Below are 22,172 nucleotides of genomic sequence, written 5' to 3'. Positions count from 1 at the left end.
CATGGCGACAAGTAATCAAAGACAATGTGTTCACTGATCATACACAGCTGGACTTGATTGCAGGGCACGAACTGAGAAAGGAGGTCCGAGCGAGTGACAGTTTGGCTCTGGGAAGCGGAGTAGCTGTAAAGTGCCCGACGAAGCCACCTTTATTGCATTCACGGTCGGGGGGGGGCGAAGACAGCCAGCGTAGGTGGAGAAGTTCCAGGGGTAGGATGGAGGTTAGTTACCTCCCGCTTTCCAGCTTTGTGTGTGCGGGCGTCTGTCACGCTGCCGCCAGTGTTCCAGCGCTGGAACCTCCACTGCATACGGGCCACAAGCCTAGACCCCGGGAGAGGATCTTGTTGATCCGGCCAGTTAAGAGTTTGTTTTAAAGTATGACATCTTAAGTGTTTGTGTTATATTTGCAGTCCTTTCAGTTATAACTGAAAGCCGAGTGTGCTCAAAAACCTTGCTCCGTGCGGTCCTTTCTGTCTGTGGAGTGCACATCTTTAAAAAAAAAAAATGTTTGACAGAAAAGTAACCAAAGATAAGGTGTCATATTGAAGATTTCGTTTGAACAAAATATAATTTGAATTTTGAAACCTGTTTCGTTGACCTTTTTTTGTAATAAATTTCTTTTTTTGGACATTTTCTCAGCACATTATTGATCACGGGAGTTAAGACTGAAGCCATCCGCCGCCTGTAGAAAGTGGTTCTACACACAATAAAGCCTATAGTTTGGGAAAGTATAACACAGAGGTCCGCTGGTTTTAATCCGCCCGTACCCTATTACGCTATTAATTAATGATTAAAATTGAATGACCCAAATCTGTGGATATCACAGGTTGAGGTGGAGCAGGTCGCTGTTTAATGATAAATCCGTGGAGCTGTCCATGGTGCTGAATTAACACACCTCATTTTAATCCACCTCAGCCTGTGACCAGGAGGGTGAAACTCTCTACTCTGCAATGCATTCAAATAGTTTGATACCTTTTAAAAATCTAATACTCCATGTAAATTATGGGGAAATATTTTCAGTCACAATGCTAAGAGTCTACTCAGACTACCTGCTGGAATCACTCTAAACGTTAAATAGACATACATTTACAGTTTACATTAAAAATATAACAATTTCATGAGACACATTTTTTCTTTGATATAAAGCTGCAAGTATTGTAACAGATGATCTGTCACATGCATTTTGGGACACTTCAGTGTCAATTGCTCGCTCTGAGTCTCAGCGCAGTAAAATGGGCTTTTTTCAGATATTATTTTATTATTATTATTTTATTATTTTTATATTTTCGATAGACTATTATTTTTTTCATTATAGTATAATTGTTTTCAGTTAATCAGGCAAGTTTGTTCTATTGAAATTCATAATAATTTTCGTATGACATGCTACCTGTCACACGACGCGCTGTTGCTTCAAGCTGACACTTTTGACCCCTGCAATCACATGACGTGTCAACGCACGCACGTCTAATAACCACACGTCTAGGCGTGTGCAGGCATTGCACGTGCATTGCATGCGTAACAAGTTCACGGTGATGGTTGCACACACAATGTACACCTATCAAGTACGCAGTGAATGCACTGTGTGTGTGTTCGCTGATACGTTTGTGTGAGTGTGTGTGTGTGTGTGTGTGTGTGAGTGTGTGAGTGAGTGAGTGAGTGAACATGGACTGAGAATAACTTCCAACAGTATGTGGTGTGTCACTGAAGTTCATGCAGTGTAACGCCATGTTCAGACTGGATGCAGAAGTGCCGTGATATGCCACTTGTTGTGCAATTGATGTATTTCTGCTCTGCTCTTTTCTAATTATATGTAGAACTCTGACTCTGTGCATCTGTGTGTGTCCGCCTGTCTCCCTCAACCTATTTAGACACAACTGACAAATATGTGGAAGCATGGGGTTCATGTTTTATTATCATCAGATCATTTACGTTATATCTAATATATCCTTTATATTGTTTGTATAGATTCAGTGTTTTTTCTTGCCAGATTCGCTCATAGCTCACAGAAAAAATGGACCAGACACTGAAACTATCTCTGCAGATTGCGAGGTGGCTGCAGAATTTGGGGCTAAGGCACATCAAGTGTGAACAGCCCCATTGCTTAACGCAGGCGAGCAGCGGTGCCTACATGTCCAGTGTGAACCTGGGGTTACAGCCAAAATACATGGGACACGGGTGTGGCGCGACATGCCAGCCACGGTATGCCCAAATCATTATAACCATTATAATCAACTGAGGCTGCTAGACTAAATTAGGAAGCTGTGCTTGCTTCGGCACCACACTGCTCAACTCTATTTTGCGCAGCTGGTCTATTTTTTCCTGTTTGTGTGTGTCATGGCCCTCCAACAGGTAAAAACTACATAGAACTGTGTAAAAAATGAGCACAATCTGTTTAAAAAAGATACAGAGTAATACCTAGGCAGTGCAAAGCAGCAGAGCAGCCTTGTGTGTGTTCTTACATTTCACATTAAAATAAATGAAACTGATGTATCCTGATGTTAAAATGATGCAGTTCATAAATACAGTAAGTTGATATAGTCTATACACTTACAGACCCTCCATAACCAACTGCATTATTGTTTGGCAAAACTCAGTACATACACAGTGAGGCTGGCAGCAACCACACCCTGCAGAGATGGGGTCTGAGAAGCAGGTAAAAAGCCCTGCTCCACCTACTTGACAAACCGCCTCTGTGCCCCATGTATTTCAGCAGATAAGGAGAAAAGACACTGCAAATCAACATGATCATTTATTTCTACAGATTCGCCAACCCTTGTATATAGGCTTGGGCAGTAGCTAATTTTTCATACCTTCCTGAAGCAAATGGTATATGAAGGTGAGTGTGCGGTGCTATACCCCACAAACTAAATTTATTTTATTTATTTTTATTGATTTATTTAACCTTTATTTAACCAGGAAGTCCCATTGAGACTGAAACCACTCCACCACTTGGTGTCGCGGTGTCTTTAAAGGGATAGTGCACCCAAAAATGAAAATTCATCCATTATCTACCATATGCCAGTGGAGGCTCAGGTGAAGTTTTAGAGTCCTCACAACGCTTGTGGAGATCCAAGGGGAGAGGGGGTAGCAACACAACTCCACCTAATGGAGACTTACGGCGCCCCAGATTCCAATGTCCAAAATCACATAATTGAAACCACAAAATATCTCCGTACTTCTTGTCCGTAGTGATCCAAGACCGTGAACATAAACGTGAACACATGAAAGTGGTGCCCATGTCTCACGGTCTCACGCAAGCGCGCACAAGTGAATATGGTGCACAGAGAGGCTTTAGCCTACAGCCAACATAGGAAAAATACCTCAAGAGTCAGCGAGAGCAGGGGTGGAAGATGACTCACAGGTGGATTACACGATAACAGACATTGGAACGGACACGACTATGCATTGGATCTGTGACTCAGTGAAGGATAGGGGCACGGACCTATCCACCAGGGCTAGAATTAGCAGCACTCAGGGCAAGGCGAGCGCGTCTGTAGAGGATAAAAGTAGCACAGTTGAGAACAAGATGCTTCAGGTTTGTCCTTGTGGCTGGAAGAAAGTAACATCAGTAAAAGGCCTCAGAACTCATCAGGGAAAGAAGTGTGTGGCAAAGAAAGGGCAAAGTAGCCGCATTGATCTGTACTTCCTAAGAAGTCAGTTGAGTCAGTCGGATGAAGTCCAGTGGCAGGTAGAAAACCACAGTTCACAGGATATCAGTAACGCTGCCACTGAGGAGGAGGAGGAGGAGGGGGTAGTAAGAGAGGATGCAGGTGACAATGAGGCCAGTGTGCCAGTCAGAGAGAGAACCATGGAGCAAAAGGTTAGAGTTAGATGGCCTAGGGCAAATGACAGTAAAGAATGGGAGATAGTTAATAGAGATTTGTCAGTAATCTTAAGTAGGCTTAGAGGAAATGCAATAGAAAGGTTAGAAAAGATGGGAGATATAATTTACTCATATGGTGTAGAGAGGTTTGGGTTGCATAAGAGAAAGAGGAGTGAGGGGGTACAGTCAGGTAAGTCTAGGCGGCAAAGAGAAATAGAGGAGCTAGTCAAGGAAAGGAGACAGTTAAGAAAGGTGTGGAGAAAGGCTACAGAAGAAGAAAGGGAGGGAATTAAGGTGTTGCAAGAGGAGTTGAGAAGCAGGCTAGCAGTTCTTAGAAGGGCAGAGCATCTCAGGAAAAAGAGGAGGAAGAAGGAACATGTAAGGACAGGTTTTTTCAGGGACCCTTTTAAGTTTGTTAAAGGATTGTTCAACCAGGAAAGGAGGGCAGCTCAAAGCAGAAAGGCTAGAGGTTGAAGAATATTTGAGAAAATATTCAGATTTAGAGAAGAATAGGATAGTAGGTTTCCCACCCGATATCCCTCCATTAGAAGGGATAGAGCATGAGATGGATGTCAGACCACCTAGGTGGAAGGAAGTTCAGGAGGTGGTCAGGTGTGCAAAGGCTTCTTCGGCCCCAGGGCCTAATGGAGTCCCCTTCCAGGTTTATAAAAGTGCGCCTGATACCCTTAAATTTTTATGGAAACAGCTAAGAATAGTTTGGGAGAAGCAAATTATACCAAGAGCATGGCGTAGGGCAGGGGGTGTCCTCATTCCTAAGGAGAAGGAGTCTGTGGACCTTAGCCCATTCCGGATGATTTCTCTCTTGAATGTAGAGGGGAAGATTTTCTTTAATGTAGTTGCACAGAGATTAGCTAGCTACTTAGAAAGGAATAGCTTAATAGATACCATGGTGCAGAAGGCAGGAATACCAGGTTTTTCAGGGTGTTTAGAGCATACTAGCATGATCTGGTACCAGCAGCGAAGATTAAGAAAAGGGACCTGTATGTAGTATTTTTTAGATCTTGCAAATGCATTTGGTTCAGTACCACATAGCCTCATTTGGAGTGTGTTTGACTACTTCAGAGTGCCACAGGTAGTTGTTAACTTAGTGAAAGCATATTTTCAGGATATTAGGCTGTGTCTAAGTACAGCAGGTTTCACAACAGGTTGGCAGAGGCTAGAAATAGGCATCATGGCAGGGTGTACAATTTCTCCATTAGCATTTACTATGGCAATGGAAGTAATCATCAGGGCTTCTAGGCAGGTGGTAGGTGGAGAGAGACGGCAGAATGGGTTGCATCTTCCACCAGTTAGGGCTTACATGGATGACATGACACTGGTGACCACAACAATGCCATGTACAAAGAGGCTACTAGAGAAGGTAAATAAGAACCTCAAGTGGGCCAGCAATGAAGATCAAGCCTAGTAAATCTAGAAGCATCTCGATACGTAGAGGGAAGTTAAGTGATAGGAAGTTTGTCATAGATGATGAGGAAATCCCAACAATTAGGGAAGTCAGTAAAGAGCTTAGGTAGGTGGTACAATGTGGAGTTGAATGATGAGGAACAGGTGGTGAAATTTAGAAAAGATGTGGCAGAAAGACTGGATAGAATAGATAAATCAGAACTTCCAGGAAAGTTGAAGCTGTGGCGTTTGCAATTTGGGCTATATCCTAGGTTAATGTGGCCATTGTCAATTTATGAAATTCCAATATCCGTAGTGGAGAGAATTGAAAGGTCGGTTAGCTCCTATATTAGGAAGTGGTTGGGTGCTCCTAGGTGTCTAAGTAGTGTTGCATTGTATGGAAAAGGGATACTTCAGCTGCCAGTATCTAGTTTAACAGAGGAATTTAAATGTACCAAGGTCAGGACAGAGCTGTTGTTATCTGGGAGTAAGGACGTGGTAGTTAGGAGTGTGGTTCCAAATCCAACCAAGGGGAGGAAGTGGAACCCAAGATCAGCAGTTCAGGAGGCAGAGGCAGCTCTTAGGCATGCAGAGATTGTAGGTGATGTTCAGTTTGGCCAGGGAGGCCTGGGGCTTGGCTCAGGCAAACCGGTATGGAATAAAGCAGATCTCAAAGATAAAAGAAACTGGTTGTAGAACAGATACGTAGACAGGAAGAGATGCTAAGGGGTGCAAGGGTAGTGGCCCAGGCTAAAAAGGGACAGTGGCTGAATTGGGAAAGTGTAGAGAAGAGGAAGCTTAGTTGGAGGGACCTGTGGAGTATGGAGGAGAATCGTATTAGGTTCCTGGTAGGGGCTACATACAATGTGTTACCAACCCCCCAGAACCTAAAACTGTGGGTAAATGAGGACCCATCATGCCCATTGTGTTCACGTACCGCAACCTTAAAACATATTTTGTCAGGCTGTAAAGTTAGCTTGTCACAAGGCCGATATACATGGCGACATAACCAGGTGTTGAAATGTTTAGCTGCAGGCATCGAAGGGAAATGAAGACAGGTGAATTCAGAAGGTGTTAAGGATAGGAGTTTAGTAATTCAGTTTGTCCGTGAGGGAGAGAAACACAGAAGAGATAAGTTAGTAAGGAGGCAAGGGTGTGGCCGCCTAGAAGGTGCTTGTGATTGGGAAATGCAAGTAGATTTAGGGGGAAAGCTTGTTGTTCCCCAGGAAATAGTTTGTACCAGGCAGAGGCCTGACTTAGTGTTGTGGTCAGTGAGTCAAAGGATAGTTTATTTCATTGAGCTGACAGTTCCTTGGGAAGACTCAGTGGAAGAAGCCTATGAAAAAAAAAGCTTAGATATGCAGACTTAGGAGCAGAAGCTGAGCAGCGAGGATGGAAGACTAGGATTTGTCCAGTGGAAGTGTGGTGTAGGGGATTCATAGCAAGATCAGCTGTCTCACTCCTGGGGGAACTCGGAGTGCAGGGACAGAGTTTGAGGAAGTGAGGGAAATGTCAGATGAAGCAATTAAATGTAGCCAGTTTATCTATAAGAGAAGAAATAATGTCAGTTGGGGGCCAGCAGGGGGAACTACTAAACAGGGTACATAACTCCTTGAGATCAGGTGGAGAGATCCACTTCCTCTCAGGAGGAAATCCAGGAAGAGGAAGTATTTAAATGTGGGAGTGGCCTATTTGAATCCATTTTGTTTGAGGCCATGCGGCAAGGTGAGTGTGTTTGCTGATCCTGTAAGTTTATTTAGCTCCTTTAACTTTAGCTTATATTGTAGTTATGCTATGTAGCGTGTGAAATAGAGTGTGGTGAATGTGCTAGGAAAGGTAGTATCAGCCCTGCTTCTACCTAGAGCTCACATGTACGGAGCCTGGGTTTGGTTGAAGGTGGCAGTACTGTTTGGGCTGAGAAAGCCATGTGTAAGTAAGGTAAAGGAGGTTATTGGGTTGGTGCAGGGAAGGGAGCAGTGAGACCTGGCATTAGGGGAGTGTCTCTGGGACGCCAGAGATCACTGTCTAGCCTCCTGGAGGTGTTGTGGGACCAACGAGACGAAACACTGGTGAAAGGAGGTTCCCACCTGATGACCCCAAAGACATGCTAGTTATCACTGCTCATTGGTTTGTATAGTTAAGCCTTGCCATATTAGCTTATCATAGGGCTTAGGTTTTTCACTGAGTGTTGATCCTTTCTCTAGAGCACAAACTTCTTGTGTTTATTTGAATATGGTGCACAGAGAGGCAGTTAGAGCTACAGGCTACAATGAGGCTTAAAACAGAGTTCAAATGATGTTTTTCCAAACAACTTTTTATGTCGGGGCTTCAGGACACTTGGATCACTATGGACGAGCAGTATGGAGCTATTTTATGGTTTCAATTATGTGTTTTTGGACGTCTGAATCTGGGGCGCTGTAAGCCTCCATTAGATGGAGTTGTGTTGCTACCCACTCTCCCTTTGGATCTCCTCAAGTGTTGTGAGGACTCTAAAACTAAAACTCCATTGGCATATGGGTGAGTAGATAATGGGTAAATTTTCATTTTTGGGTGCACTATCCCTTTAAGCTCAGCTGCCTGTTCCATCAGCAGAGACCAGAGACTGACCTCTGGTGGCATGTGCTGTGCATTACATACAATGAGTTTAGTATAAAGAGGAGCGCCTGTATTTTTGACAGTATAGAAAATTATACCATCTGGATTACTTAATACCCTGGCAAACCTTAATACCGTGATACAACCCAAGCCTACTTGTAGATTTTGTGTACATTTTTCAGACTTTTATTGTGAGCATAATGAAAAGCCATTGACACAGCATGGGAGACTCTAGGACACTAAAACATCATATCCATGTTCCAGATTTTGTGGAAACTAGGTGAATACTGAAGTTTATCCATTTGCATCAAATTGAAAATGATACTGAAAGCTTATTCATGCTGAGCCTTATGTTTGACGTCTTGTTTCTGAGAAGTTATTGGCCGATGACAACCTGGCTGGTTTCTTCTCTCCCTTTTTGTTTCAGTAATGAGTTATTTGAAACCTTCTGTGACCATTGTGACTATAAAGCATTCAGGAATTAGATCTCCCTTTCTGTTTATTTATGCATGCAAGCAGCTGTCCCATGTGTAACTTTGTGTAGATGGAGCTGACTTTGTAGGCAGAATCTGTAGGCAATGGGAAAAGATTTTGGTATCAGGAACATAGTCTCCACTTGTAGCCTGAGTAGTATATGCATAGAAAGTAAAATAAGAGACAGGTTATCAATATTGGTTTAACAAGACCTACACTCCTACACACTATTTTCTAGGGTTGGGAATCACCAGAGGGCCCATGATATGATATTATCACGATACTTAGGTCACGATACAATATTATTGTGATATTGCAACATGCTGAGTATTGTGATAATACATTTGGATGTATTGTGATTTTTTTTACCTTTTTCCAACTGCAGTTTTTTTTTCTCAAAGGAAACTTTGTCAGCATCAGTTTTACCTCATAAGATAAAGTTTTCAGTCTGTTCATATAATAATTTCTATTGGGGCAAAATGTGATGCAAAGCAGACAGACTGACCAACGCTGTCATGAAACCAGTCAGAAATGCGGCATACACCTGACTGAACTACTGGCAGATTTAACACCCTCTGCGAAGACAGAGCATGTGAGCATAACACTTCACGTGCAGGTATCTTGCTAACTGAATGGCAACACCCATGTTGGAAGCGTTGTCTGTTACAACCAATCCTCCATCCTTGTGCTTCAGTGTGCAGTGTTTGCTCCAGTGTGACTTTGGTGCACTGCTCTAGTATGGACAATGTGAGACAGCAATCGCCAGTCCTCTGTGAGATAATGTGCCATCATAGTCGCATATGAATCCACTGATCTTGAAGTCCAGGCGTCACAAGTTAATGCCACCCTTCCTGCCATACTCTGATTCCTCAACTTTATGCTTCACTTCTCTATAGAGCTTGGGTACACCTCACATACCTGGGTTCCAGTGTTTTTAGCAAGTAACAAAAGCCTTTGTTTTTGACAGCTCTGTGTAGACGCAGATCTTTGCACATGAAGTAAGTGATGGATTGTGTTATCTTCTTAGCTCTGTCAGAGTGGATGGTAGTTTTGTCAAGCTAAGTGAGTCCGGTGTTAGTTGATTTTTCGGCAGAGCGGGTTTAACCTTAGCTTTTCCATCAGCAGCTAGCGCTATCTCTGTATCGTAGAGTGTTAGCTGAGCCCTCATGTTCATAGTAATCCCTGAGTATTTTATTCTCATATGACATTGCTTGCAAATCATATGTGTCATATCCAAGTCCTCCTTTTCGTCTGTTTTAAAATGTCCAAAATAAGTCCAGACGTTTGATTTAAATGCCCATGCATTATTGCTTTCTCCGGTGCCTCTCTTTGTTTGGATGAACTTCCTGCCAAATGCTGGTGACTGAGACCTCTGCTGACCTCACCAGGAAAAAAATATCAGCACCATCTAGTGCACTGAAAAAACAATGAATATTTCAGTACATAAAGCAGATAATTTGTGAAAAAGATGTTCCTCTGCCTCTTCAGAGTGCTTCTAATGGCATTTGCAAGAACCCACTATGGCTGAATGACAAGAACCAATCAGAACAGTGCAAACATACAATATGTGTATGGTCAATTCATACACCCACCCTACATATGACCTGAGTTGAGGAGATTCACAGATATAGGTATGAATGAGTTCTTATATCTATCAAGGTATCTTTTTTTGTTTTTGATGGGGACCCTGTAACACCTCCCTGACAGGAGCAGATCATACTCTGCATACAGGATGTGGGAGGGATCAGCAGTAATCCTCTTTGCTTGTCTAATTACACTATCTGCAAAATCTTTTGGATGGGAGGGTATTCTCTCACCCCCATCACTTTCATTGCTGTGCGAACCAGCCTGTTTAGTTCTGCTTTCAGCGAGACATTTAAGTTTCCAAACCAAGCAGCAATTCCATATCGCAATACGCTCTCTATCACAGTTGTATAGAATAGCATCATAATCTTCTGTCCTACTCCAAACACCTTGAGCCTTCTTCAGAAATGGAGTTGTTGCTGGATCCTGCTACACACAGAGTTCACATGGACATTCCAAGACAGGTTACAATCAAGGCGAGAAAGCTCTTCAAACTGACTTTGTGTCTAAAATGTGTGTGTGTGTGCGTGGTCTGTCTGCTCAGGACGGGAAAACACTCCGGGGTGGGAATGTGCTGAAGAAGATGGGAAGAAAAAAGCCTCATTTAGTTTTCCACTGTTGACCTGCAAACTTCCTGTCTTCAAAACAAACACAGTGAAGGTGAGTGCTGCTGCTGGTTAGAGATAGTGATAACAGACAGAGCTGGGTTTATAGATCATAGGTTTTGTTTTATAGTTGGGGTGAAACCTATTGAGCAGCAGTGGCTCTGGGTCTCCTCCCCAAGGAAAATTCAAGCATCAGCATTTTACTTTTATATTTTAATTTTCATCTGATACATGAATTGTGTTTTCCTTCCCTTTAAAGACATTTCCGCCACAATGGGGGGAATTTGTCATTTCCATTTTTTTCTGCAGTGAGATTAGTACTGCCAGTCTTATCAAGATATAGACTCAGACATTTGGAAATATGTTTTTTTTTCCTGATGAGCTACTAACTTAAAGTTATTTATTCATTTAATATTGATTTAACCGTTTATTTATGTGTTTATTTCAGCTGGTAATTATTTTTGTAATAGTATTTGTATTACTGTTAGCAGGGTGGTATGAACCCAAAAGCAGTACATAGGACGACAGAATCAGTTCAGTCACAGCTTCTTTTATTTTCAGCACACAGTCAGGTTCAGGGCAGATAGCAGAGAATAGTCTGACTAGAGCACAGTTCACTGAGTCTTTAAGTAGGGTTGGGTTGGTTCTCGGTAATACCAATTCGGTTCGGTACTCCGTCTTGGACCGGGGTTTTTTTTTTTTTTTTAAAGAGACCGAGCGGACCGCATACTCGGGCAGAATGTACGCGGAGCGGACTACGCGGAGGTCCACCCGGTAAAAGTGGACGTTCGCAAACCCTGTGCGTACAAAGCACGACCGCGCAGACTCTGCTCCGTGCACCAGTGTCACACAAAAGACTGTTTGGCATGTATTTTTCACATCCCGGGGATTTTTCACGGACATTTTTACACTGAGTCTGCTCCGCTTATAGTAAGCCCGAGTCTGTGAGTATGGAACACCAACGAGGTCACTAACACGTGAATTCCAACACGTAAACAACACGTAGACAACAACGCGTCAATTTTTCACGCGTTGTTCACGTGTTGTCTACGTGTTGTTTACGCGTTGTTAATGTGTTAATTTCACGTGATTGTGAGCCCTTTGGCCACTTGTCCAGTTTGAAACGGGTGAGAGTCTTGAGTCCCAATCGGCTCCTGAGCTGTTGGGTTAAACCATTTATGTAAACCTGGGGGGGGTTTCCACCCTCTATTTAACATGATAAGAAACCTCTTAGTTCTTTGCCATTGTCTTCCTTTATTGTGTAGCTTATAAAAATAAAACATTTGGGTTGCAGTTTTAGAACTTTATTAGTTATTACCAACATTAATTATTAAATTATAAATTATCTTTATCAGGATAAAATTGCCTCATTTTGCTCCACTATAGTGGGCATTCTAGCTTTAACACCATTCATCAAACGTTAATTTAATATCAATAAAAACATTAACTTTTTTTTTATGGAAATAGTAACTGCAATGGTACTCAATGAATATCTGTATTTGGAAAACATGGAACTTTACTCTTTGAGCATTTTAATTTAATATATGACCAGCAGGGGGCATACCTTACTCTTAGTCCTGATAAAATGTTAAAATACAGGTTGATAAGAATGTCCGGATTTAATTCTTAATTAATATTTTAATTAACAGAAAATATTTCAATCCACATCTGGCTCTACATCAAAACACCCACAGAAATAGACCATCATGAGAAAGGTATTTTTATTTCATACCATTAGTATATAGTAAAAATGTTCAAAATCACAATCACTCATCAACTTTACAATATAATCCAAAAAACACCATTAGAATGAATAACCAGAGTTCCATCAGCAAAAATACATCATTATACCCTTCATAAACATAACTTTTATTGCAGGGTTATAGGTGTTCAGAGGAAATGTGAAAACACCTCTGCTCAGATACAAGTCACTATAGTCAGTGTCACTCGTCTACTGGCAATGGGAAAGGAGTCTATCAGCTATATGTAGCAGGTTTACAGTTGTGGCCGTGACATGGACGGGAAATTACTGTTCCAAAATGTCAATTACACTTTGGAGTGTATCTATAGCCAGACTACCACTAAGTCCTGCCAGAGTGTCTACACCCTGGAGTTCTTGCATCTGTGCATGGCTTGGACTGAATTGGTTAGCAGGGACTGTTACTACGTCTTGCCAATTCAGAGCAGGAAGAGCAGCAGCTGCACCTTCTTGAGCAGTGTCGGATCCAAAAATCTCAGCCATGGCTGTGAGTGGTTGTGTTTGCCTCTGAAGACATCCTTGGACAAATATCTGGCATGGTGTGCGGTGGCCAACAGTGCGCAAGCCATGGTTGTTCCATTGTTCCCTGAAAACCTCCAGGTCCCGGTTAATCCGTGGCAGGTAAACATAATGTAGTGCCCACAAGTGCAGCTCATTCGTACAGTCAATGATTCCATCATTTTCAAGGAAGGAGAAAAGCTGGTGGTACACATTAGTCATACCCCGCCAAAGATCTCCCCAAAGCCTCTCAATCCGCTGGTTATGGACACTTCTGCCCCGTATGGCACTTCCCCTTTCTGATCCACGGTAAATGTTCATGAACAAGCAAACAGCATTGTTTTCGCTCCCGTAGTCACACCTTATTCGAGACGGTACCCCATACCTAGCAGTGGCTTGAACAAACTGATCAAACACTGTGCTACTTCTGTTATTGTCTGAAGCCTGCAAAAACACAACCAGTCTGCTGAAGCCACAGATTCCACCATGGATCACCATCCTCCACTTAAAAATTAAACAAAAAGCTATTATTTGTATTCTGTGTTAGGATAACATTAATAACTTCAGGATTCTATGCTTACTCCTGCCAAAAATGTAGGGATGCAGTCAAAGTGCAATTTTCTATGTACTGTAATGTCAATGAATCAGTAATATAATACAAAACAGACACAGCAAACATCTTCTCATAATTACAAGTTACATAACAGAGTACATCTGAATTTATAAAATCTGTTTACAGTTCAATAGACTGGGAAAACACTTGACAAAAAAACTGAATATTAACTTGTGTCATAACAACATACATCTGTGCAGGATCTGTGCTTGTTTATTCTGTCATCATAGTTAATTGGATCCAAAAGTCACTCACACCAGTACAGCCAATTTTTTTTACATTTGCATGCAGCATATTCACTCACAAAAGTGAGTGAAAAGCTTGCACTGTAGAACCCTGTAAATTATCCAGTTGGTTGAGTGTTTAGTCTCACTGAAATGAATTTATCATCAGCCTACCTGATGAGCTTGTGGTTCCCATCAATGTGCCACAGCGAGTTGGGACCTGCAACACTGTAGGTTCTCCAGTGCAATCGGTGAGACAATGCTCTGTGTGCGGCTCCAGCTGGATTCACTCGAATCAAACTCTCTCTCACTGGCCTTCTCTGCACTCGAACACCCATAGAAGATAGTCTGGCCTGAACAGCATTAGCACCAATCTCTTCATTTTCTCCAACCAACTGCTGGACCACTTCATCAAGTTCTGCATCAGATAGGCGTGCATACCTCATTAAATAGGACAAGTTGAACAACCTAGGAGAGAGAAGAACACATTTCAGTCCAAGTGTATCTGCATTTTCCTGAAAGTGATCATGTTACAGAAACACAACTTCTGATACAGGTAACAGCAATAATAATAATAATAGCAACTCTAGTAATAAATTACACCTTTAAAATTTAGTTAAATGAGTTATCCTCAAGACAGTTTCTTTCCTCAACAATAAACTAAGCCAAACTATTGATTTTGAATGTAAAGAATATGGCCATTGGTTTTAATTCTCAGAATGACCCAACTCACATAAATGGAATGTCTTACCTGTATACATAACATTACGTAATTTAACTTTTGCTTATTCCAGTTTACTTTGACCTTCAGATGCCAAATACCAGCTTGAAATGAGCGGGTTTCTACCAATTTCACTGAGTTTATGGTAAAATTTTAAAAAAAAATCAAGTCAGGGCTCAACAGTGTACTGTAAAATGTATTTAGGAGCATGTGTGCAACACTATTCAGTAGTTCCCATTAACTTTGCTACATTTTTTATTGAATTTGTTGTCTTTGTAACTAAAACACGTACGTGTGTATCTCAGAGGAAGACGCACTCCTCTCTCTCTCTCTCTCTCTCTCTCTCATTTTTCAATTTAGGAGCATGTGCTTTTTTGGGAAAAATAATTTACCGTCAAGCACCGCAAGTGAATATACTGACAAAGAACACATTATTTAAACATTTAAAAATTAGCCCTGCAATCAGCGGAAAATATACTGTTTGTATACCTTGCAATTGTCATTCATACCTCAATCTCCGTTTAACTGTACTGACTGATACATCCAGGACTTCAGCAATTTTTGCAATTACAAATCCACATGAAAGCAGGAATCTCAGGTGTTCTTCTGTGATTAGGTAGCTGGATCGTCCAAAATCACCTGTCCGGACCAATGGGGCTTGATATCCAGAGGTACCTAATGTTGCAAAAAGAGATTTAATGAGAAGATAGATATTAACTAATATGCATGCATGTCAGCCAGTATCCCGAAGATCACATTGAGACAGTCCATGTCTTCTAAATTAAACCAATTTAAACCAACAGCAGACAGGATTGATAGTGCTCTCCTGATAAGGCCTATATTTTATTACACTCATACAGGTGGATTTGTGGAGGTGCATGGATATGAATTTTTTTAGTCGTATGAAATACAATGCATTTAAGCAACACTATGCAATTTTTAGATTATGTTTATGTTATATGAAGAATATTTAGCTTGAATGAATACTCATATCTCCTACGGATAGTCTGGCTCCAGGAATATCACAGACGTAATGGCAGGTGTTCCAGTTAATGTTTTAATAGGGAATAGTTTAAACTGGTTAAACAGATGAAATTAAGATAAAATATTAATCTAGACCTCAGAATTCATAATTTCAAGAATTTGATCATTAGAGATGGTTATGGTCAGGGATGCAGTAGAGGTTGGTGTCTGGCAATTCTAGTGACAGTGGCAGGATTTCTATCAGTTTGAGATTAAGTACTATCTGTGGGTCTCACACACGTTACAAGAGACTGCTTAACTTAAATGGACAATTGGCAGTCTTTCTGGGGAAAACCTGGTCTTATTAGGAGAGATGGTATTCATCCCACTGTGGATGGAGCCGCTCTCATATCTTAGAACCTGGCCGAGTTTGTAGGCGGTCTTAAACCCTGATAACCCAGAGTTGGGATCAAGAAGCAGAGTCACAGTTTAATACACCTCTCTGCACTCCTGTAAAATCACAGGCACTTTCACACTCATTTATATTAGTCAAACCTACCTCCTGAACATCAGTTAAGCATGTTGAAAACAAGTTCACATTTAAGTGTCTTGAAACTTGAAAGCCTTGACATCAGAATCAGAAATACTTTAATAATCAATTATCTGACATAATGCATGATGTAATCTCTAGCAGACATTACAACTATCCTGTCCCAACCTCAAAACTTACTTCTTTAAAATAAGATCTAACTAGATGTTTGTAATAATCCTGGAATGTATGCATTTTTTTCCTTTTCAAGTATGCTGCTAAGATATTTCATTTTCATTTATTTGTCTCGTGCATTACAGTTCTCTGTCTTGTGTGTGAATTATTCCTTGCAAAGCACTTTGAACTGCATTTACCTGTACATAGTGTGACTGACAAGAGAGATAGCCAACTGTATGAATCAAAGAAAATACCTTCATCTTGAGTTGACAAAGCTGTTTGCACTAGTTGAATAAAACCAGTCACTAATGGAAGGAGTTCATCTGCATCATCCAATGGGAGAATCCTCCCTCTTGCCCATCTGATGCTCCTCTCAAGGGTCTCCAGTCTAAGGAATTAACAAAATGGGACATTTCTGAAAAAGTAATCTTAATAACATTAAATGTTGCATTCCCATCCAACTAAAAAATATGGCATTTTAGAATCTTTATATCCACTTGAACACAACTGCATGGAGCATGACTGAGTATAACCTCAAACTCGCTCATTGCAAGCACCTATTGGTTGTACAAGTGCCTCACATCTCTACATGGCTGGTTTGCACATTTATCACCGATTTGTGTCAGCTGTAAAGTGACCGGGATTGGGTGCTAGCGATCTTGCAGTGGGTGCAGGTAACATGCAGATTAAAACTACCAATAAACATCTTGAACAATTGTTATAAAGCCCTGGATCATTGGGACTATTTTGCTGCAGTTCCTCCCTGTTATTACTACCAGAACTGCTACTGCCATTACTAACTTTCTACAAGCCAGCTGTCCTTGTCATGTTAATTTCACTCAAGTTTTGTGTTCATGACCTGTTGACCATTGACACGGAGGACAATACATGCAAGCGATCAGTTCGGACCGGCCGAAGCTAGGCCACTGACCAGTCACAAAAACTCACCTCTAAATATGCGCCGCAAATCCTTAATTAAAAACATCAGTAGGGTTACTTCGCCTAAAAAGCGTAACCTTATGATAAAGCACGTAGTAACATATCTTTTTAATAAAGGGGGTTGGCCCAGTTAGGGAATAATTTTGCTGGCAGGCAATTTCGTGGGATTTACTGTAATTGTAGCGGGTGCAGAATGAAGACACTGGCTCAGTCTGTTGCTACACATTTAATGTTATTTTTCTGCAACATGCAATAATGTACAAATGTAATTTGTGATTAACGACTTTTTGACCATTAAACATGTGCTCAGCCGCATGAGGAATATTCAGAATTTGCGACAATACCAGGTCAAACAACCTGTGTTAGCTTGCTAATAGCATGAATTTATTCTTGGAGTCTAACGTAAAGTAGTATTACCTTATAAGTACTGGTCGCAGGACATCACTGGAAACATTATCCGTGAGGAAAAGTCTGGAACTTTCTGCATATGTAGCTTTACAATGATCTAGAAAAGTTGAAAGAGCCATGACCTTCGTTCCTTGTATCCCGCTCACATGTATTGTTTTTCCAGACCCTACGGAAGCCTGTTGCATTGCAATTTTAACTCACAGCAACTTGACACACCGCCACCTACTGGCCAAATTATTTTTTTTATTAGAGCTGTGTCAGGCAGACTCAAGCATAGTAGCTCAAACTGTGCTACTCAAAAGGACATTTTTATAAACATTGGGATAAAAGCATATTTCCCTAAAAACACAAGTTTTCCATACTCTGATCTGTGCAGCAGTTAATTATAGGGGATACAGTTTCAAACAGCACTGCTCAAATTCTGTAACACATGTAAATACAGCTTTTTTTAATTAAGAGATCTTTAACATTGTTAGGTCATCAACTACAGACCTATAAAGTAGACATAATCTAAATTTCTAATTAGGAGAGTTCCAGAAACAATAGCAGGTCCATGTGCCCACCAGCTAAAGCTTGAAAACTACTTGATGTCCTACTATAGTGACTTTTTAGTTACTTGTAATAGCATACACATCAAATACTATCAGAAAGAAACAGGTTCAAATCATATTCAATTAATGAACAAAAACAGCCATCATTAAATCATGTCAGTGACTTTAAGCCAGACCAAAAGTGGGAGCTTGAATAATACCCTCACACATGAACTTGGTGAACTGTACATAATTGTCATGGATAGGCAGTCTCAAATTTACAAGGCAGGTGTTCGCTTCAGGGTACTTCCGCCCTGTCTCGTGAATGAAAGTCAGCGTTTGGTGAGGGGAAAAACCAAGAGCTGGCACTCTGTCGGCTCCAGAGGCAAACACCAGGATTTGTTCCATTGTGATCTCAAACACACCATCTGTAAAATTGTACAGTCATACAATAATTAACAGCTGATAAGCAGGATTATGTTGGCAAAAGTCAGAGTAGCTCAAATGAAATCTCAATACTCAGCACAATCGTTACAGTGAATCATTCATTTACCTTCAATATCAAGTAAGAAGTCTCTCCAGTACCCTTCCACTCTCTTCTCTTTTCGCCACTGGTTGCTTTCAGGATGGGACAGCGTTGCTTTGAACAGGGAGATCAAGTCTGTAGCCTTTAAAGGCCTCTCTGATGAAGTAAACACCTCCTTGAAGATGCTGGGGTTAATCTTCATCAGGTCCAGGAGACCAAGTGTGCCCAGTCCTTCAGCAAGTCTGTAAAGAACAAATAAAATTAAAGAGATCAATACACACGAAAAACAACACAAGTGAGATATAAGAAAGCATGTTCAGAGAAAAGCACGTTAGCCCAACACACCCATGTTATGATAACTAAGCAATTGCCATAGGTGAAGTGAATCAGGAGTGGCACACAATTGATCGTCATTACCCAGTTAAGTATCCTTAACAAAGACAGGCCCAACACATTGTGAACAGTCAAACTTTGGCCCCAAACAGAAGCAAGTGCACTATATTAGACAACAGTATGTGGCACCATGAAGATTTGTTTTTCCAGCAATAAGTATTTTCCAGCTCACCCAAGCATTTTCCTCAAAATGTAAGTAAAATGTGGTCCAACCGCTGTAGCACTGTCATGAACAAAATTAAGGATTTAAAACTGAACAAAATTTACAATTTATAGACACCATTACAGATGAAGTGTGGGACTATACTCAAATACTCACTGTTGCAAGGCTTCCTTTGTCCTTCCTTCCACGTAGAAACTTGTGGCAGCCTGAACCAACTGGTCCCGTCCCTCCATGGTGGTGATATGCCTCAGGGACCCCAACAAGGACAGGCTCTCCGCAGCTTCCTCAATGGCAGCTCTAGCCGCTGTAATATCAACTGCCTCACTGATCTTTAAGACATCATCAACAGTTCATTAGTAGAAGCAGGCCTTTGAGATACTTCAAGTGTAAAATAAAGTAAAATAAATACAGCAAGTAAGGACAAAACTGACATACCTTTTTGAGTTTCAACTGCAAATCCTGATCTTCTACTTCTTTGAGAGTGGGTGGTGATGTAGGTGTAGAGCAAAGGTTTTGGTAGAGCCTCTCAGGAAAAAAAAGAAGGTGACACTCCTCCATGCACCAGTGCGACAGCCATCATCACTCCATGTGTTTTGTAGAGACCTCTGTGTAATGCTGCAAAAATGGAAATGAGATTTTCCAGTTGGCAAATATCTGCAGGATAAGGCTTTTTCAACAAACTCAAAGCTAAAATTTCAACAAATGCAGGAATATCAATTAGGTGAGTTAGATAAGTGCCATATGTGGGTACCAACCATGGCTGTCCAGGGACAGGTTCTTGCTGTTCTGTGGCCCTGTAAATAGGGTGCTGTCTTTGAGAGCCATCATAAGCAGTCGGAAAACCTCCCATGTAGGGCCCCCCTCGTCCACTGAACCCTCTGCTTGCATGAAGTCATCCATAAATATGACACTTAATTTGGATTCTGGATTGAAACTCCTCCTTGCAAAGGCTCAGATGGCACCATCCATTATGTTTTCTCTGCATACATTTATCATATTACAGCTGGGCGTCTCTCCAATCCAGACCTTTGATGCTAGAGTGGTCAGTAAGGTTTTCAGATCTGATCTGGAACAACACACAACAGTAACCAGTTATGTCATCCATGAGCTGTGAAGGCTGATGGAACCATTTTGCGGTGGGGTTTTGCAACATCCAAAACAGTTGCATTAATATAATATATTTAATCTGTATAAAGCACTCTATTGGCCTGCTGGCCATGGCTCATTTAATACATACAGTAAATTATTAATAGTAAAGTAGGAAACTACTACTTACTCGTTAGTGTCATTAACATGACTCAAATTCAGGAAGCCAGCAGTTGTATCCAAGGGCACGGATGAGATGTTTTGAGGACTGTCATCTTCTTCGGGAACCAGAGTGTCCTGGCAAAGAACAAAAATTCAAAACCTGAGTAAACTCAATTACCATTAAATAATGATGTTTTAAATTAAATAGCAATACAGGAGTCTCACAGTAATGTCCGTGTCCATTACGTCATCCCAGGTTACAAAAACTGTGCAGGATTCATTGATATGATCAATTATTCTGCCCATTGTTGTACTTCTTATTGGTGATGCCCTGGCTTTCTGAATAGAGAAGACCTCTGTTGCCATGTCATCTGAGCCGACAAAGTCAAATAGGTGCTTCAAAAAAACAAAACAAAAAATTTATATCTATAGATATATATATATATATATATATATATATATATATATATATATATATATATATATATATTTTAATTAATGCTGAGCCGACATAGTCTCCTTGTTTAAAGTTCTTAAACAATTAGAGAAAAAAGTGTACATTGACAGTGTTTGCATATAATTTAGGGGATTTTTGTAAATTAGCAATAATGCACCAGGAGGTATCTGATATCTAAACACAATTTGAGTACCTGAATTGGCTGCATGAGGAGAAATCTCCTCCTTACAACATGGCCATCCGGATATTTCACTTGCAGTGAAATGCCATCCTGCGGCTCGGCTTGGTCGCTCAAATTAAGCCGCCTTCTTTCCAAAGCCTGTCAAAAGAGAACAAGAAATAAAATAAATCCGTCTATGCTTGGTTCAATTAAAAAACAAAATTAGTGACACCTTGCCTCTTTGCGTTTTCTGTAAACGTCTACTTCTCTGCGCTGTGCCTGGTCCTGTGGGGGAGGAGATGTCCAAATTTTACACACACACACACACACACACACACACACACACACACACACACACACCTGTGCTTACCCTTTCTTGGTCAGTCTGCAGACTTTCAAGGTATTCCTCATCTTGTCTTGCACAAAGTGCACGCCACTCCTATTGGGCAACATTAAGAAATATAAAAACATTAAATCTATTTATGATTGACATTGACATATTCAAAGTCCCTCTTATGAAACTCATAAAAGACAAAAGCTTACATCAGCAAAATCTGCTACTTCCACTACATCATCTGCTACTTCCACTATCTCTGTGTCATGAGATTCCTGTACAACCTGTAAAACAATAAATGTGATATCAATGTCAACAATTGATTGTCTTAAAGCGCAAGTCCAGCGTAAATGGACCCCATGGTCTTTTTCGGCATGAAAATACATCAAATAAGCCATCGAGACAATTTTTTTCGTTTGTCAACCATTAAGGGAGAAATCCCTGAAACACGCCAACAGCCAGACATGGCTAACAATGATTAGCTTGGGGCGGTGTACTGAACGTATCCAAAACGGCGTTCAATACTTTCCTCCTTGAACTGAACTCCAGTGCATCGACTTGTATGGACTGCCTGTCAATACAGACCTAGCCTACTGCTAAGGCTTGTAAAAGAGCATTTTTTTAAACAAACTCCTATGCCGGACTTACACTTTAACACTTCAAAAATGTTGATGTTGGGTAATAATTGTCATAGATAAATGTTCATTAGATAATGCTAAAAGTGCTGATAAATGTACTTACATCCCTCTCGATTGTATGAGGCCTCTCTGGGGAGTTATGCAAAGCATGGACCACCTGTACATCCTTCAAAATACCAGGACAACACCCCATTTTTGGCAAGTTATACAATATATATGTGAAGTATAAAATAAGCCTAGAAACAGCTTTAAAAGGCAGGCTTGGTAATGTAGAAAATCTAGGAAGATGCATCTCCCCGGGGCTCCATCTAACCCCCCCCCCCAATATACACAAAAAGTCTGTATTGGACATGGTTACCAACACTGCCTTTAAAATGGAGTTTACACAGGTATTGATAAAAAGGTGC

The 22,172-nt window shown here is 41.0% G+C and overlaps 2 protein-coding genes across 5 annotated transcripts in view; one reads left to right on the top strand and one right to left on the bottom strand.

Annotated features, from left to right (window-relative positions):
- The window catches only part of LOC125891979 (rho guanine nucleotide exchange factor 10-like protein), a 180,996-nt gene that overhangs the window by 133,957 nt on the left and 24,867 nt on the right, over positions 1-22,172 (top strand). For all 3 annotated transcript variants that reach the window (XM_049581634.1, XM_049581633.1, XM_049581635.1), the window contains one exon: positions 10,425-10,540. In XM_049581634.1, the coding sequence (XP_049437591.1) occupies positions 10,425-10,540 (116 nt within the window). The remainder of the gene's footprint in view (positions 1-10,424; positions 10,541-22,172) is intronic.
- Positions 12,314-22,144, bottom strand: LOC125892029 (uncharacterized). Of its 2 annotated transcripts, XM_049581754.1 has the most exons (16): positions 21,869-22,144; positions 21,337-21,411; positions 21,164-21,232; positions 21,031-21,078; positions 20,827-20,952; positions 20,402-20,572; positions 20,205-20,311; positions 19,684-19,994; positions 19,364-19,543; positions 19,085-19,257; positions 18,938-18,988; positions 18,400-18,614; positions 17,326-18,274; positions 16,224-16,357; positions 14,810-14,975; positions 12,314-14,047 (listed from the first exon to the last, which is right to left on the bottom strand). In XM_049581754.1, exons 1-8 carry the CDS (start codon positions 22,115-22,117, stop codon positions 19,880-19,882), a joined length of 960 nt encoding a protein of 319 aa, XP_049437711.1. In that variant the 5' UTR covers positions 22,118-22,144; the 3' UTR covers positions 12,314-14,047; positions 14,810-14,975; positions 16,224-16,357; positions 17,326-18,274; positions 18,400-18,614; positions 18,938-18,988; positions 19,085-19,257; positions 19,364-19,543; positions 19,684-19,879. The 2 variants fall into 2 exon arrangements, with proteins under 2 accessions (XP_049437711.1, XP_049437710.1); XM_049581753.1 differs by lacking the exon at positions 18,938-18,988.

The sequence above is a fragment of the Epinephelus fuscoguttatus genome, linkage group LG7 (assembly GCF_011397635.1).
Source record: "Epinephelus fuscoguttatus linkage group LG7, E.fuscoguttatus.final_Chr_v1".
Classification (NCBI taxonomy): domain Eukaryota; kingdom Metazoa; phylum Chordata; class Actinopteri; order Perciformes; family Serranidae; genus Epinephelus; species Epinephelus fuscoguttatus.
The sequence above is the reverse complement of the archived record's forward strand: the minus strand, read 5'-3'. Positions and strand labels throughout refer to the sequence as shown.